A 16,167-nucleotide genomic window follows, 5' to 3' on the forward strand; every position below is an offset into this window, starting at 1 on the left:
CCCCAAACTGACCAAAAGGATATCCCATATGATGTGATGCTCAGTATATAAAGTTGGGAGAAGATGAAGGAAGTGGGGAACATTCAGAGAGATGGCATTTCTCTTTCCTAGTCACCATTACCCATGATGGAACCCTGCTTTCCTGGGTATGGCTGAACACCTGCCTGCCCATGGGAAGTGGTGAATGAATCCCTTGTTTTGTTTTGCTTGTGTGTGTGGCTTTTGCTTTTCTTGTTTAAACTGTTTTTATCTCAATCCACGAAGTTTCTCAATTTGACTCTTTGGATTCCCCCATCACTCACTATTAGGGAGTGAGCAAACAGCTGTGTGAGACTTTGTTGCTGGCCGGGGTTAAACTACAACATTTGTCTACTGGAGTAAAAAAAATTACCTGAAAAAATACTCTGTTTGGTTATCTTTTGCTTCCAAAAATGCAAGAAAGCTGTCAGAATCTTCTGTTATTGATGTTAGGAAATCTTTCTATCTATGTCACCTATAATCAAAGCAAAATAGCCATAGAAGCTCTTAAACTCTAGCAAAATTCACAAGAAGGCAGGGCAGGGATACACAGGACTTCATTCCATCCACATCTATTCTGTCACAGATGACTACATCACTGTTAGGAAATTAGAAAGCTCCAACTCAAAAGACAGCTATTGTACTTTGAGTAACATTAATACATTTATTTAATTGTAATTTACTTTTCATTCATAAAAAGGACAAAGCACAGTCCTGCTCTACTCATTTGGAAAAAAAAAAAAGATAAAAAGTAACTAAAAAACCAGTTCAATATTCATCAGTATCAAATAATAGTAATATCAATTTTCCTGAAATATAAAGAAACAACAAATATGTCTATCTATATAAACTTTAATTAAGAACTTTGCATTTTAAAGCAGATGATACACTAGTTAGTTTGTCTTGACAACAATTTGAAACTGAATGTCCCAGTCAAATTCACACAATTATGTGAAACAGAAAAATCTCCAGCTATCTGATCAGTATGTGACACCTACCTCATCTGTGTTGCTGATTTAATAAAAAGAAGCGGCTTTCCTTTCCAGGTCATTTCCATGCAAAAATGAAACAGTTTTGCTTCTTACACCATGTATTAGAAAAGTAAAAGGCAATCATGCATTTGGCAAAAGATTTAGTTGTGGTTGTAGATTATACAAAAATGAGTCATACTGCAAAAAAACAAAACCAAATGAAACACCATAAACCACATTTTTTTTTACAGAAGGCTTACAGCATATTAGTTTCTTATGTATGAAGACAGCTCATTTCTCTTTCAAATAATTATACAATTTATGAAACTCAGTAGTGTTTGACACTTTGACATTCCTTTATAGGGAAGTTATCACTTTCACACATTTAAAAAATTTTCATCTTGTAACAAATAGTTAAAATTAAACTAAAACAGTATTATTGATATTTCTTAATGAAGACTCTATGCTTTTACATGTAAATATATAGTACAAAATTATACAAATAAAAGAAAGGGGTGTAAATTATTAATAGATCTATCCTTGCTTCATGTAAATATTATTATTACAGACCCCTACAGTATCAGTTCTACAAAGATAAAATCTATTTCTAAGTAGCTAGCAAGGTTGTGCTAATAAAATATGATTCAAAGCTTATAATTCTTGAAGCATCAGACATTGCACTATTACTTGAGCCAGCTGATTCAATATCACGGTGTTTCTTCACCATTCACACTCAAACTAATTCCCATCACACCATGGACAATGAAAGGAATGTGCATTTCTTTAGCAACTTAAAAAAACCCAAACAAACCAACAAAGAAACCCAACACTGAAACACTCTAGACACAGTCAGAACAAAAACATTCTCTATCTCTAAGAGTTCCCATTTTGCAAAGGCCATAGTAAACATTTAGCTTTGACTAACAGTTGGGATCTGACTTTCACGTACTAACACACAGTTGGATTGTTCAGTACTCTATGAAATAGAGAAATGGTCTCAGAACTTTAAAACTCTTATTTACAACACTATGAACATTAGAATAATATCAAGTTCTTGAAAAAGCATATAGTTCTCCCAAATGTACGCCTTCAATACAGGAAGGTAACACCTGGCGTCTGCAGCATAAAAATGTAAATATAATAATTTTTTTACTGTGCTACTCTGTTTCTGCCATTTATTGTATATCTTTTTCTTTTTTATATTTTAAATCTTTTCACTTTAAAAAATAACATATGTTTCCTACCATTTCATGGTCCACTTGGCTGATCTTAGCATGGACTCCATCTCCAAACTCATAAGTGTTATATTGCTACCTTAATAACAATAGTAGTAATAGGACTAAATAAAAACAAATACATTACGCTGCTTCCCTGAAAGCTGACATTTGACTCCTCAAATCAGCAACAATGACCATAATAGATTTTGTCAATTGAATTCTTTTAAAAAAAGAATATGGTAAAACCCGTGTCAGTGAAGCGCAGGTAAATTCCTTTAAGCTGAGCATGCTATTCACGTCTCAGGTGTTCGGAACATATTTAAAATAAAAAAAACCTTATCACTGACTTTTATTTCAAGTCCTTCCAGTTCTATCCAATAGCCTCAAGAAATACACCTCTAAATAATGAAATGTTTTTGCTTTGACTGTCTCTCTAAAAACCAGTAATCCCAATAAATGATGACGGGGCCATTCAAAAATATGCAGTACACAAAACATATAGGATAGTACAGACAGACGTAGTACTCTTACATTTATCACATACAATCAACATTTCAATCTCTATTATATTTCACAATTTGTTATTCAAGTTAAAGCACCTACGTATGGTGATTTTACTTTCACTGTACAGCCTATGTTATTGGGTTTTAACACTGTAACTTGCCCCATTGGACCAAATCATGCAACTGTCACAGATCAGCATAAGTGTTTTTTATAAGGCATATTGGAACAAGTTAAAAATATTTCTTAGCCGTTCAAAAGTTGATTTACTTCATGAAGGAGTTCCTGGATGCCTCAGTCCTCTTAAAGTTCATAGGAAATCGGTAGGGTAATTCATTTTAAAGTGTAATTTTTTTGGCTTAGGATGGTGCCACAGGAATCAAAAAGAGTCGCGGTCCTCATCTTCAAAGGGAGTCCTTTGTGTTAGGCAGAGGACAAGATAAATCCAGCTACATTCAGAATCCTGAGCAGGCAAGGACACCCAGGGCAGGCACCACCAGGACCAGGAGCAGAGTCGGTACTCCAACAGCGGCACCTGTGCATCGAACAGATAACAACACGGTATTGGTCTTACTTCAGCACTACTCACAGTGGGGGGAATAATCCTGGATGTGAGCAAGTCCGCAAGGTATAGAGGCTGGAAAGCCAGCTGGCATGTCTCAGGAAAGCCCCTACCTGTATGGATAATCTGAAACAGACAAGGAGACTTGCTACAATACAGAGAAGGACCCACTCTTTTGTTCTGCAAGAGCTGTTTATGCAGTGTGTTTATACAGTAAACAAGGCCATTCAGTGTACATCAGTGTATTTTGATTTGGCAAGTCCAACAAGCCAGGAGGTTATTACAGCAGAATGTAAAAGGTCAAAATAAATATTTTAGCATGTTAAAACAAAATTAATGGGTTCTTTGAAATGTGATGAAGCAAAGAGACATCTTTGGAAATGTTAATGTTCATAAGAAAAGCAATAATCTGAGAGATGTCAAAGAGCCTGGTCTGTTTGTTTACCTGACAGATTACAAAGTCCAGATGGCTGACTTCTACCAGTGTGGCATTTACATCTGTTAAAGTCACAGGGGTCTTTCTTAAACAAATATTTTAAGACAGAAAATATTAATCTAAGGCTTAAAAACTTTACATGACTCACTCTGGCAAACAAGCACAAGAACTGCTGTTGTTAAGTGGCTTGTGTTGCCGTGGTTCAGCTTCTGGTTAAAAGGCATCTATATGAAAAAATAACAAAGCCAAACTGTGCCTGGCTGTCAGTCTTGGAGACAGGCCAAAGGAGATGGAGAACAGGCTATTCTTTCATTCCAGAGAGGGCTTGTCTATATCAGGATGGTAGATAGGCAGTGGTGAACCCAGCTTACTGCTCATCTTGCTGTTGAACATAAAGAACAGAAATGCCTGTAGCTGGTGGTGACAGTCCTAAGGAGTTGCTGTAACAGTCCCATTGGACAGCTTTCCAGCAAATGCTGAGTGAAGAAAAACCATACTGAAAAGGTAACATACAAACCAAACAGCACAGATTTCAGCAGGCAGCCCTATTTTACCTAATGACAATTTTCAAGTGTTCTTTCATAGAATTAGGTCCCAAAACAGCAGTCACATTTTCTTTCAGATCTCTTGCAAGAACAACTAAAGCACATCATCTGGTCCAGCATCATGTAGGCTCCTAGAAAGACAGATCTGTAGGTTTTCCATGTCTGACTGAGAAGTTTCAGCATCTTTCAGGTTAAATAAAGAGCTTAATTCTTAGTTTTGTGTCTATCTTATACCTCCTATTAATAAGGTGCTTTCTTGATAAGATCCTGAGGTTGAAGAAACATGTGGGTTTCAAGTGAGAATTGTCCAAATAAACATCTGGAGGTTACCTTCAAGTATTTAATTCTTACAGTATTTCCTATCCACAAAAAGGAGAAGGTAAGGAAACCAGATGGAAATGAAATTGATTGATAACCAAAATCAGTGTGTGCTCTCCCTGTCCAAGGAGCAGATGTATGCCCGTGTGCTTATGAGGTGACCAAATACCGTACAACAGGATGTGCCTAGAGGTGTTCATATAGACTTATGTACAGCTTGTCCCCTAGCAAATCACCTAACAAAAAGGGGACCATAAGCCACTTGCATACAGAAGGCCTGACTTGTTTACAGTTGGTTTTCCGTAGTGAATTTAAGTGCTATTAGAGAGGCACATATGAAAGGCAGTGTCTCCTGACCCATGGGAGAAGCTCTCTGCAGACGCCATCAGGGATATATTCAGAAGACAACCTCTAAGACCAAGACAGCTATTTCCCTTTCTGTTTCTACCACAAAAGGTGAAAACAAGTATTTCTACATGATCCTGGTTTCTCCATTGTCCCACCAGGGACAATCATTATCACAGTCCACATCATATGCCATGAAGCCAGAATTGTAGAGCTTTTCCCACAGAATAATTTCAGCCATACTCCTTTTATTGTCCCCCTTCTTTCTATGTTCACCACCCTATTCCTCCTGACTCTGGTCCTCTCTCAAACCAAGTCTTTCTGCTGCTCCATGCTCTTTCCTGAACCCTATTCCCACCTATTTCCAATCTTTTTCTCTTTCTTCTGATGTCTCAAAATTCATCTCTGTACCCAGTGCCACCCTTTCTCCTACTGCTGTAGATGCTTTCCGAAGTCAAGATTTCTACCGAAGTCCTTTGCAGTATCCAAGCACTCAGAAAAACAAAATGAGAATCTTACTAATCCTTTCTCATCAGCTCCATTCACCTGTGAAAAGTACATTTCTAAAAATAGTATCTTTTTCCATAGGAAGCAGTATATCCTCCTCAGTGAAAGATAAAATAAAGGAAATATCGGAGAATATTGGAAATGTTGCTTTTTAAGTATCCATAAACTGAGGAGTTCTATGCTTAAAATTAACACAAATGTTATGTCCAAATACATTTTCATAAATAACAACTACACATTCTGGTAACTGTGAAAGTACAGTGGTATATTTATCTGCACTTTTTAGTGATTTATGAGGCACATTGATCTTTTCTGTAGTTTTTATTCCTAAATATAAGTAGTGTTTTTTAATTAACAAACAGCCATAGGAAAAAAAAATACGTTTCAGGTTTCATGTTTAAGAATATCCACAGAAAATGTATTCTGTTTTTGTCACACTAGGATAATGCAGTCAGAAAGACACAAGTAAATATTTTGGATGCTTTTAAGGGAGGAAAATATGAAAAAAAGGTTGCTGAGTGAAGTTGAATGATGAGCAAGTATAAAGAAACTTTTATTTTCCTGTTGCTATTGTAAAAAGAGAAAGGAATAATAAACCTTCCCTCTGAGATGTTCTCGCTGGCTCCAGAATTAATAGTTAGCAATTCACCTGATTACAGCAGTTCCTCACAAGGTATAGGCACTGTTGCAGAGATATATTTATCAGCTTTCTGCAATGAAAGCTAATGTGCTGTCTACCCTTAGACAGCACATTAACGGAATATTAGGAGGATAAATGCACATTAAACAGATCATGTCTTCTTTTTACACTTGTTAGATTACTGAACCACATGTCAGGATTCATATTTTACTGGAAACACCATTCACCAGTGCATGACAGCCAGTACACTCCTGCAGCTCATGAATGGAAGTTCATAAAAGTTTTGCCTGAGAACAGATTATAAAATTTAATTCTGTGCATTAATGAAATTGTGATGTCAGTTTTAACAATTTTTAAAAACTAGAGAAACACCAGATAAAGACTTAATGGATGCGTACAAATAAACATGTGGATGCAAATTAAAACATGAGGACTATTAAGCTCCCTCTGAAGTCTGGCCAGTTATGAGCTGGATATATTTAGTGCTTCAAGATTCTTTCTCTCCTCAGTGTTATAATGTCTGATCTGTCCTCTCAACCAGCATCTTGTGGATCCAGTGTTCAAGCAGTTGCAAACTACAGCCATCAAAGTCAAGGTCAAAACCAAATCAGTATCGCACCTACCACTCAAACACACCACATATGAACTTCATATCAAGAGTTCTTTCAAATAAACAATTAAATACACACCTTAAATTTGCGACTTTTTTCCAACAGCCCAAGCAAAAATTGTGAAATCTTGCACACACTTTACTACCGCCTTGTATACAGTTCCTGCAGTTGGTATTTTTAAGTTTAGGACTAAGCTATCTACAGAAACATATAGTCAGAATGTAGCTTAACATCAAACAAAATTTCTGTGGGATGCATGCAGTTAACCTAAATTTTTTCCTGTCTCCTCAGGAGCCTTTCTTACAAGTGGTTGTCTGAGTAAATGAAGAGAACAAATGCTGGATGGGTTTTCCTTCAGCAAGATCTTTATGTATCACAGGAACTCCTGCTAAAGTCCCACTGATCCACAGCTTTCTATTTGTATTTTAAATTCTGCATTGCCATCTCAATCACATAATGTCTAGGATGAAATCTTTTATACTTCTCAAAGGAGATCCTAAATTTTATTGACATCTTGAACAGCATGCAACAGTCTTCCTATTATACTCAAATGAAATTAAATCAATTTAATGCCTAAATGAAACAGGCAACAAAACAAATCAGACTTTGATGTATTTCCCAAGCCTTTGTCACAATTTGTTATGTCATTATTATCTTTAAATGTAACTTATATTTATATAAGTATATATGATATTTTATATTATATTTTTGGCCCTTTTCCCAACATCAGTATTTTTTATACTGCTTTGCGAAAAAAAATGTAGAGACCTGTTTAAAAGTCTTACTTTCATCAGATCTGTGATCCAGGAAATTAGTTACTGGTCATCTGTGAAGCTATCATATGTGAATAACTTCTCTTTTTCAGTGGGAAAGTGTTTGCTCTGCCAACATATACAAACTACAAGCTATTCCTTAGCTAATCGTGAGATGATCCTGTTGTGGCAAAACTCTTTCTCTCCTTTTGCTGTCAAGAAAGATTGTTGAAGAACTGATTGGTATTAGATGATATCAGTTTTGCTAGTTTCCAGCTACAGAACATGAAGGAGGGGTGTTTACATGATTGTTCTAGTTTGAGGAGGAGTGTGTTTTTAAAGCAAGTATCTCAGCCACCCCCTTTATTGGGATTTATTTTGGACTATGAAGATACCCCGTGCAGGAACCAGAATAGAGGTAGTGCAAAGTAAAACCTGACATGAGCATATCATGCGCAGCTGGATCTGCAATGCCACTGCTTCTGTCTACAGATACACTCCACACATGCTGTTCAGGTAGATGCAGACTGACTATCTAAATGATGCAGTCACTGCAACACATTTTTCATTATACGTTTAGTAAGAATAAGGAAAAGGGAAAGTTTTCTTTCCAGGACCGGTATTTTATATAATTTATAAAAGATTTAAATTTGTAATGTAAATTCTGTAACTTGCTAAGAAATGAGTCTGTTTGATGGTACAACCACCCCCATCTCCCTTCTTGGGCCACACTATGATCTCAGAAACACTCCTTAGGCCTCAGCTTTGATGAACAGCATCTGGGCTAAGCTCCTCCTGAGCTTATCAGAAACACTGTCTGCTCCCAGGTACTTATGTTGTCTAACGAGCTCCTGTTTTTTAACGAACAGACTTGGAAACTTATAACAACCAAAGTGGAAAAACATTTTTCTTACTGAACTTTCAAAGAAAGTTACCAACCCAAACTGCAACCAGAATGGAAAATTACTATTACTGAAGCCAATGGCCTTGCAATCCCATAAACAGCACTCCTAAGTGAGATCCTTTGAGCTCTCCTGGACCACAGTGGGCTGTGACCAGCAATCTCCCTCTCAGTGGGACACCTCCTAGAGCCAGCAAACTCAAATTTACTATGCTTGGAGGACCACTGCCAAACACCAACAACAGAGCCTGAGCTGACATCCACACTCCCTTCACCTGCTGAGACGATGCAAAGGCATTTGACATGAGTACTTCACTGAACTCGAAGGGTATTTATTCACAGACATATACCTTCTACGTGCGTAGAAGTGTGATATGCTGTAGCAAATGTATTATGATGTTGCTCTCTTAGATTCTTAAGTACATTAGATTTGTAATTTTGTTAGGCCTGTGAGTTACTGTTGTACTTATACTAAATATTATAAAATCTTCTGTTAAATTGTTTAAATTAGGCTATCAATTCAGTGCTGCTAAGTTTAAGAGCTGATAAAACCTTTAGGCCTAAACCACTGGTCTAATCTGGGGCTAAGTCTGGCAAGGGGGTACACTTGGAACCTTGTAATGCAACAGGAGGGTCTCCCTTATTCCTTTTTATCCTTACCCTTTCCCATCTCTACCCCTTACCTTTTTTCCATCCCCAGCCTCCATATAGGTCATTATACACTGATTTTAGTTTTAGATTGATTGATTTGAGATTTTAGTCTGATTTTTCTTTGCAGGCTTCAACCATCTAGTAAGGAGAATAGTGAACCTTGCTGACGAGCTTTGTTGCACTTTCACTTTTATATTAAACCTGCTTTTGTCTGTATCTTTGCTGGTGAGTCTTTGACCGACCTAAAACACTCATTCATGAGTCTGCCTTTGTGCCTGTTTTGCAAAACAGATTTGTTTTTTTCTGAAAGAATGACCAAACTCCTAACCATTTTCCTGTATATAATATTATCGTTTTGGTCCAGGATCCAAAGACCTACATTCCATCAGAGTTGTCTTTTATCTCTCCTTTCTACTTTAAGAAATGTAACTGCAAAGCCTTCTCATATTCTGTTTCTCCTTGCTTCTGCAAAAAAGTAGGCCAACTGAAAAAAAAGAGAAGGGATTTCTGCCTGTTCCATTTCTTGGTTTCTTTATCAACTATTAGGCTTTGTTAGTATCTGTTTCCCAGTGTTTTTTTGTATTTACTCAGGTAGAACACAAAAACAGAAGGGGGGGAAGAAAATTTCTTCAGGTTCAGTTGAACTGCATAAAAGAAAGATGTGGGTTTGTAGTTCTTTCAACTGGCTTCTAAAAAGAAATTTCTCTTGTCGCAGCTGGAAATACTATCTTCATGAAAACTACTGCAAAAGAAATAGGTAGTATCAACTGACATGATTCAAATTCTGCTATCCCTATTCATGGTAAATGGAAAATAACTGAACTAATTATACTATGCTTATCCTGCATCACTGGCATCATTTGCATCACTGGCATCATTACTAAATCATGGGTCCAACTTTCACTCGTCTAGGAGTACCTTTGTTCGTGCATGAGGAAATTTTCCTCATGCCTGTGCCATTAGCCTTTCAAGAAAGGCGCATTGGAGTGATTCACAACTCTGTGAATTAATGTTTTTGCAGGAGAGTAGATGTATGGGATGGAAAAAAAGCTGTCTATCCATTTGCCCATGCTTTGTGCTGTGTCATGGTTTGCTGTGCATTTGCGGAACAGCTTTACAACTATTATAAGAAAAGCGTATTTGAAGTGCTGCTGATGGTCTGAGTGGTTTGTCCACCCCATGGTGTTAGTCTGCCTTCTCCTACTTGAAAATCCAAAACCAAAAAAATGTTTGGTTTTGTTCTAGCAATGGCACCTCGCATGTTGGCAGGCAGGAGCTGTGGCTTGTCTACCACTGACACAGCACCAAAAGATTCTCACTGCCACAGACCTGGGCTGCCAAAATGAAAAGATGACTTGGACTCTGAGGAAAATCAGAGAATTTTCAGTAAGTGGGTTATCACTTAGCTGTCAATAAACATAGTTTACTTCTCAGATACCTCTTCCCCTTCACATATAAAATAGCCATTAAAGAATTTTTTGCAAGGATTGTTAAGTAGAAGACCACCAGTATTTTTTTTTAAATGTACTCTTAAAGCTGTACATGCAACAAATAATAGCAAGAGAAGGATCTCCTGTGATCCAGGCAATAGTTGCAGCTGTACTTCACAGGAATTTTGTGAGTTTACTCAGTTACTACAGAAGTAGTAACAGCCATTGTAACCAAGTGCAAACACTTCTTTTAACAGCTGATAAAACTTTTTACCTTCATACTGTGTAATGTCAGAAAAAGATTTGAAATAACCCATCATGGGTTCTATTATTATAGAAAATCATAACTTAGAAGCCCCATTAAAGACAAAATCTTCTTCTGTGGAAACAAATGAGGGAAACAGTTTTTTACAGATAATATCTAAATGAGCCAGCAAGTGCCTAAACTCAGGCAGCTGTTCACGAGTGACTTATGCTGCCACATTCAGTTCCATATTTCACTTTTTTCTGCTCAGTAATATTAGAAAATAATGCTGAGCTACAGAATTTAAGCACAGAAAGGATCACTATGTCTTTTAATATATAGCCTATATAATCTAAATATTGCCTCACACACAATACAGTTTAAATAGCCTTTTATTTAGTTTCTTCTATACTGAGCCCAGGAAGATGGATCTCTGGCACACGGTGTGACTCTTGGGAATGGTCCTGTGCAGGGCCAGGAGTTGGACTTGATGATCCTTGTGGGTCCCTTCCAACTTGGCATATTTTGCGATTCTGTGATTTTTCTAAAACACATCTTCTAAAATGGCTTTCAGCCTTGGTTTAGAAGAAGTTGAAAACCAAAAAATCAAACACATTTTCATGCTTCTGCAGGGGAAATTTTCAAACTGATCTTCTGTTAGAATTTCTCTACTTCAGCTACTCTGTAGCTAGAGCCAACTGAAACATTCACATGAACTTAGATGAAGGATCCTTCTGACGCTTCCTACTTTGACAGAAACAATATTCTTTCTTCCCTTCACTTCCCACTGGCTTAATACAACTGTGTTGAACAGGCACAGAAGACAGATGAGATAGCATTCTTTCAGTACCTACTTCTAAGAAATCTGTTGTTAGCTCTCTAACTCTTGCTTCTCTGAACAGAATTTGAAACATGATGAAAGTAAAATATATGGCACTATCTTTAAAGGCAAGAATATTTTGACATTGAAGTCCTTTGAGTTTTCTGAAAAGAGCATGAAGCATTTCAGTATGTAATTAGCTACTATTTGATATACCTAAATATATATATACATACAAATAAAAGAGGGCAAAAATACAAGTATTGGCTACAGTCACTGTCACTTAAAAGGTAAGTTCAAGTTAGCAAATATGTGATTTCATCTACTCTTCATATCTGTAGCAACAAATAAATCTACTTATACACGAATACAAACCTGCCAAATAATGACAGTATAAAATGTACTTCTAATGAAACATTTATCATTTAATCTACTTGTCAGTAGATTCAAAGTTTGGAAGTTACACAGTTTGTAGGAGCACAAAATGCCTGGTTGTATCCAGCTGTACCTCTGGGGCTGTCTAGTCTGACATCTAACTCCTATCAGGACTGTCGCCAACACTGGATGTCATCAGCCATAGTTTTGTCTAGCTCAGTCATGGAAATCACCAAACACGAAAACTGCACAGGCTCTCTGGGTAACCTGCTACAGTGCTGCACTAGTCTCTGGACAGAGTTATCTGTAATGTTCAAACTGCTATTTCTTGTTACTGCACTACATTCCCTATATTGTATCATCTGCCATTACCAAGACTTTGGATTCATCATCTTTGTAACTACTCATTTTATAGGTATGTGCTTCTGTAAGATTGCCCCTCTCCACCATGCTAAACTTTTGTGTTTATTAAAGGAACTAGACTCTTTGATATTTCCTAATACTAAACTAAAAAGCTGTGCACCTCTCTACAACCAAAGAGCATTTATGAAGTCCCTTGGACTTTGCCACTGAAGGAACTGGAAAACTATCACTGCTGCCTTTCTCAGAGAATCATTGAGTTTTGTTTTCTTAAGAGAGAGGTTTTGTCAAAAGGTGTGTTCAGTAGATGTCTAACCTAGGTCTTCTGAATCACTCTCCTTGCCAAGGAAAGGGACTCTGGTTAGGTTAGGTGCATAAAACTGAAAGGTACGTGTACACCACCACTCCAAGGCACCCATCAAAAGCAAGATAGATTGTTAACTACTGAACTGGAAAATACTACAAGGATATGAATAAGGCAGTTTAATGTCTTGCTAGTGAAAATTAAAACACCTAAGAACTATCATGACTGGAAAGTGTTCCCTTCTTCATTCCTTCATTCCTGTGATCATGTCTGCAATCCCCTCTAGATTATTAAGGGGAAAAAAATTAATGAGTCTTCCGAAGATTAAATAAAATCACTCTAAACCCTTCTTAGCTGGCTTTGATTTCTCAAAGCAATTGAAAATACTGTATAGAGTTCAGCTGTTAAATGTCCTACCAAGAGGCGAAAGCAGAATATGCATTTGTATTAAATAAAATCATGATTGCATCAAAGGTATTACTCTATTGAAGCAAAAAAACTAATATTGTCATTCAGTCTATGAGCTATGTGATTTTTTCTGTAATATTCTTTTTTGGTATGTTGCTATATTTAAGCATAGGAGAATTAAATAATGATCTTTTGGATTTTTCCATCTTCTTCTAATGATAGAATACAATGAATATAAAATACCAAGTATTTTGTTTCATAAAGGGGAAGGAGTATAGTGTTCCTGTGCTGACGTAATAAAAAACCTGTAAGTACCTGTATGATACATCTCAAACGCTGGATAAATTAATCAGAAAGTATAGTTCAGCCAAACTGAACCTGAATGTCAAACCTTTAGCTGAAACACTGGCAATCAAAAGCTTGCTGAAGTTTTAAAAAAAAAGTATTTCAGACTTCACAGTGAACCAAAATTTAGTTTTCATCTTCTCCTTAAAAATTTTAAAAGTCATGACTGTTTGGCAGGTAACATCTAAATTGCTGAAAACAGTAAAGAAAGCATTTAAGGCTTTTGGAAGTAGAACTAATCATTTGTCCATCAGCTAAATATTATTCAGGCATTTCACAGTACACTTTCCTGAAGCAGAAGCATAAGGTCAGCTGCAGCGAGTCGGACCAAAGGCCTGTTGAGCTCAATTCCAACAGTGGTCTGTAATGGATGCAGTGAAAAGGAAAAAAAATCATGGCATGCAGAATATGATTTTCTTTTTATATTTTTTTCCACTCTGTTGGATTATCTCCTGAGCTACCTTGTAGCTTCTGTTCCATAGCTCCTGAGTCAAAGGCTCAGGACTATAGGACATAGTTTTAAGTAAGGGCTGATAAACCAAGCCTTTTTTTATAAATTTGTCCCCCAAAATGTCCTGTCACGGGAAGTTCCACAATTTAAATCTGTGTCATGCAGAAGAGTATTTGATAGTTTTCAATCTGCCTGCTAACTTTACTAGATTACAGTCATAATGTGAAGGAAAGTGAATAATCTTTTCCTACTTACCTCTTCCTATTGTTCACGACTACCTTACTAGCCATCCTTACTTCAGCTGAAGACTTCTTGCCTTTTTCACATGGCTCACCCAGAATTCACTCCAGAACTGCATTACCCTCACAGTGTCTTTACTGTCTGAGATCCAACAAGAATGTGTCTTCCATGACAGTTACAACTTCCTATAGCATTTTTGCAAGCTTGGAGATAGCCAGCAAAATCTCCAACAGGTAACAAGTTGCATGTAACAAGGTGTATGCAGTTGCCATAGAATTTGGTGGGATTTTGCTAATGTTAAAAGGCACTGCAGAGTTCTCCTGATTTCAACTGACCATGCAATAGCCATAAACGGGGATTTTGCAGGCAGTTCCCAAGCTCACACAGACAGGCATGTGGCCTGTCAGATGGAAGATAAAAGCAGGAGGAAGGTACACAATCTTTTTAAAGACAGTAGCCATTTTTTTTTCTGTTTGCTGATGTACAGGAACTACAGATTCCTGTCTTGTCAGTATTCTCTAATAAAGAGTAACCTAGCCTGCTATTGTTTTTTGTGATACTGTTTTCTTATAAGGCTCTGTTGTGTTCTAAATCCATGTATGTACACATCCAATTTCTAGCTATAGAGCCTGTCAACCATCACAACACAGTTTACTTACATGCGTTAGAGCTAAAAATGAAATTTTACTGTATTCAAACTTTTTGTATACAGGCTTTCCATTATAAATAAACATAAATGACAAAATAAACACCACTGGGATTATCACAGGATAATGCAGACTAAGAAAACATAACTAGATATGAAAACATTTCCACAATCTGTCCAACTGTTGAGTTCAAATAGAAGAAAAAGAGAAAAAACTGAAATTAAGGAGAATATCACTTTTCAAGAAAATGCTTGTTATAACACCAAATATGTTGTAATGTATGGAATTGTCAAGCCTTATTCATCAAAGTAAGGCTTGGAAGGAGGCAGTACCAATAAATCAGAACTGTGATAAAATGAAATGTGATAATGAAGGAAAATCAAGAGAACAAAGTATGTTGATTTAGGCAGATTTAGGTACCAGGTTAGAGGGTATTCTGAGTGTTTTGTCCTTAATTTTCTACTTAATTTTTGAGTAATGAGACAACATCAAATGCATCGTGAAATCACTGTTCTTTTAGAGGAGAACTCTTTTGGAAATGTACTTTTAGTTTAGTAGAAACTTTTTGCTGCATTGTGGTCACAGTTGCATAAGAATATCCAAGATGAGTAACAGAGAACTGTCACGCTAGTTAGACAGATGACTTTTCATTAGCATTACTTGTGATTTTTACCTGTATTCTCCTCCTCTTATACAAACTGCCTTTGCAACAGATGGACATTTTCAAATCATATTTGATTATGCCACATGAAAAGTGAGTGATCACCTGACTTACTTGATACTAAGGAAAGCAGTAAACATTTATGTCCCCTTCAAATAATAACTGAAAAAATTAAAAGATAAAATGATTAAAATGATTGTATAATTTACTAAAGGCAAAAATTTTCCATTGTCCTTTGAAAAAGCTATTATTCAAAATAAATACATTTTCAGGATCCTAAAACATGCCTCTGGCAAATGGAATTCATATGTGTATATATATGTGTGCAGTGAACACAAGAAGCCATAATTTTGTACTCCTGCTATAAGCATATAAAATACATAAATTATTCTTTGTCCATGTCACTATTTAAACTGAGACATTACCCTGATTTCACCTTTGAAGATTAAGGTGTATGGTGTTTTCCTTTTTTTTCCCCAGTTTTTTCCCAAATGAGAAGTAACTGCCTCCTCTCTCCCTCCCTGGATGAAATTTTAAAATTTGAGAGCTTGATTCTGTTTTTTCTTTACTTTGCCATAAATTAATTGCACTGAGGCCAGTGCAGTAATGCAAGTGAACTAAAAAAGAAACAAGAACCATATGGTTTTAGTTTCTACTGATTGCAAGATTGCTTTGATTACATTAGTATTAATAATATGGAAAAGTACTGCAATCTGAAAAGCATGCAAAACACAAAAAAACCCCCTCGGCCTTTAATATATTTCAAAAAAAACCAGATAAGACTATTATTAACCATTGAAACAGACTTCTTCGGTTAAACAAGTAGTTCCAACTTTATCTGGCTGTGGTAACTCAAAAATGAATTTTAAATTGCGTAGCTCATTAATTTACTATAATGGACTTGATA

At 36.4% G+C, this 16,167-nt stretch overlaps 1 protein-coding gene across 1 annotated transcript in view; it reads right to left on the reverse strand.

Annotated features, from left to right (window-relative positions):
* Window positions 1-850: 850 nt before the first annotated feature.
* Window positions 851-16,167, reverse strand: part of CNTN1 (contactin 1) — a 233,072-nt gene continuing 217,755 nt past the window's right edge. The window contains exon 24 of the mRNA XM_027710925.2: window positions 851-3,242. Within this exon, the coding sequence (XP_027566726.1) occupies window positions 3,163-3,242 (80 nt within the window). The 3' untranslated portion in view covers window positions 851-3,162. The remainder of the gene's footprint in view (window positions 3,243-16,167) is intronic.

The sequence above is a fragment of the Pipra filicauda genome, unplaced genomic scaffold (assembly GCF_003945595.2).
Source record: "Pipra filicauda isolate LSUMZ 115617 unplaced genomic scaffold, ASM394559v2 scaffold40_size4127951_pilon, whole genome shotgun sequence".
Classification (NCBI taxonomy): domain Eukaryota; kingdom Metazoa; phylum Chordata; class Aves; order Passeriformes; family Pipridae; genus Pipra; species Pipra filicauda.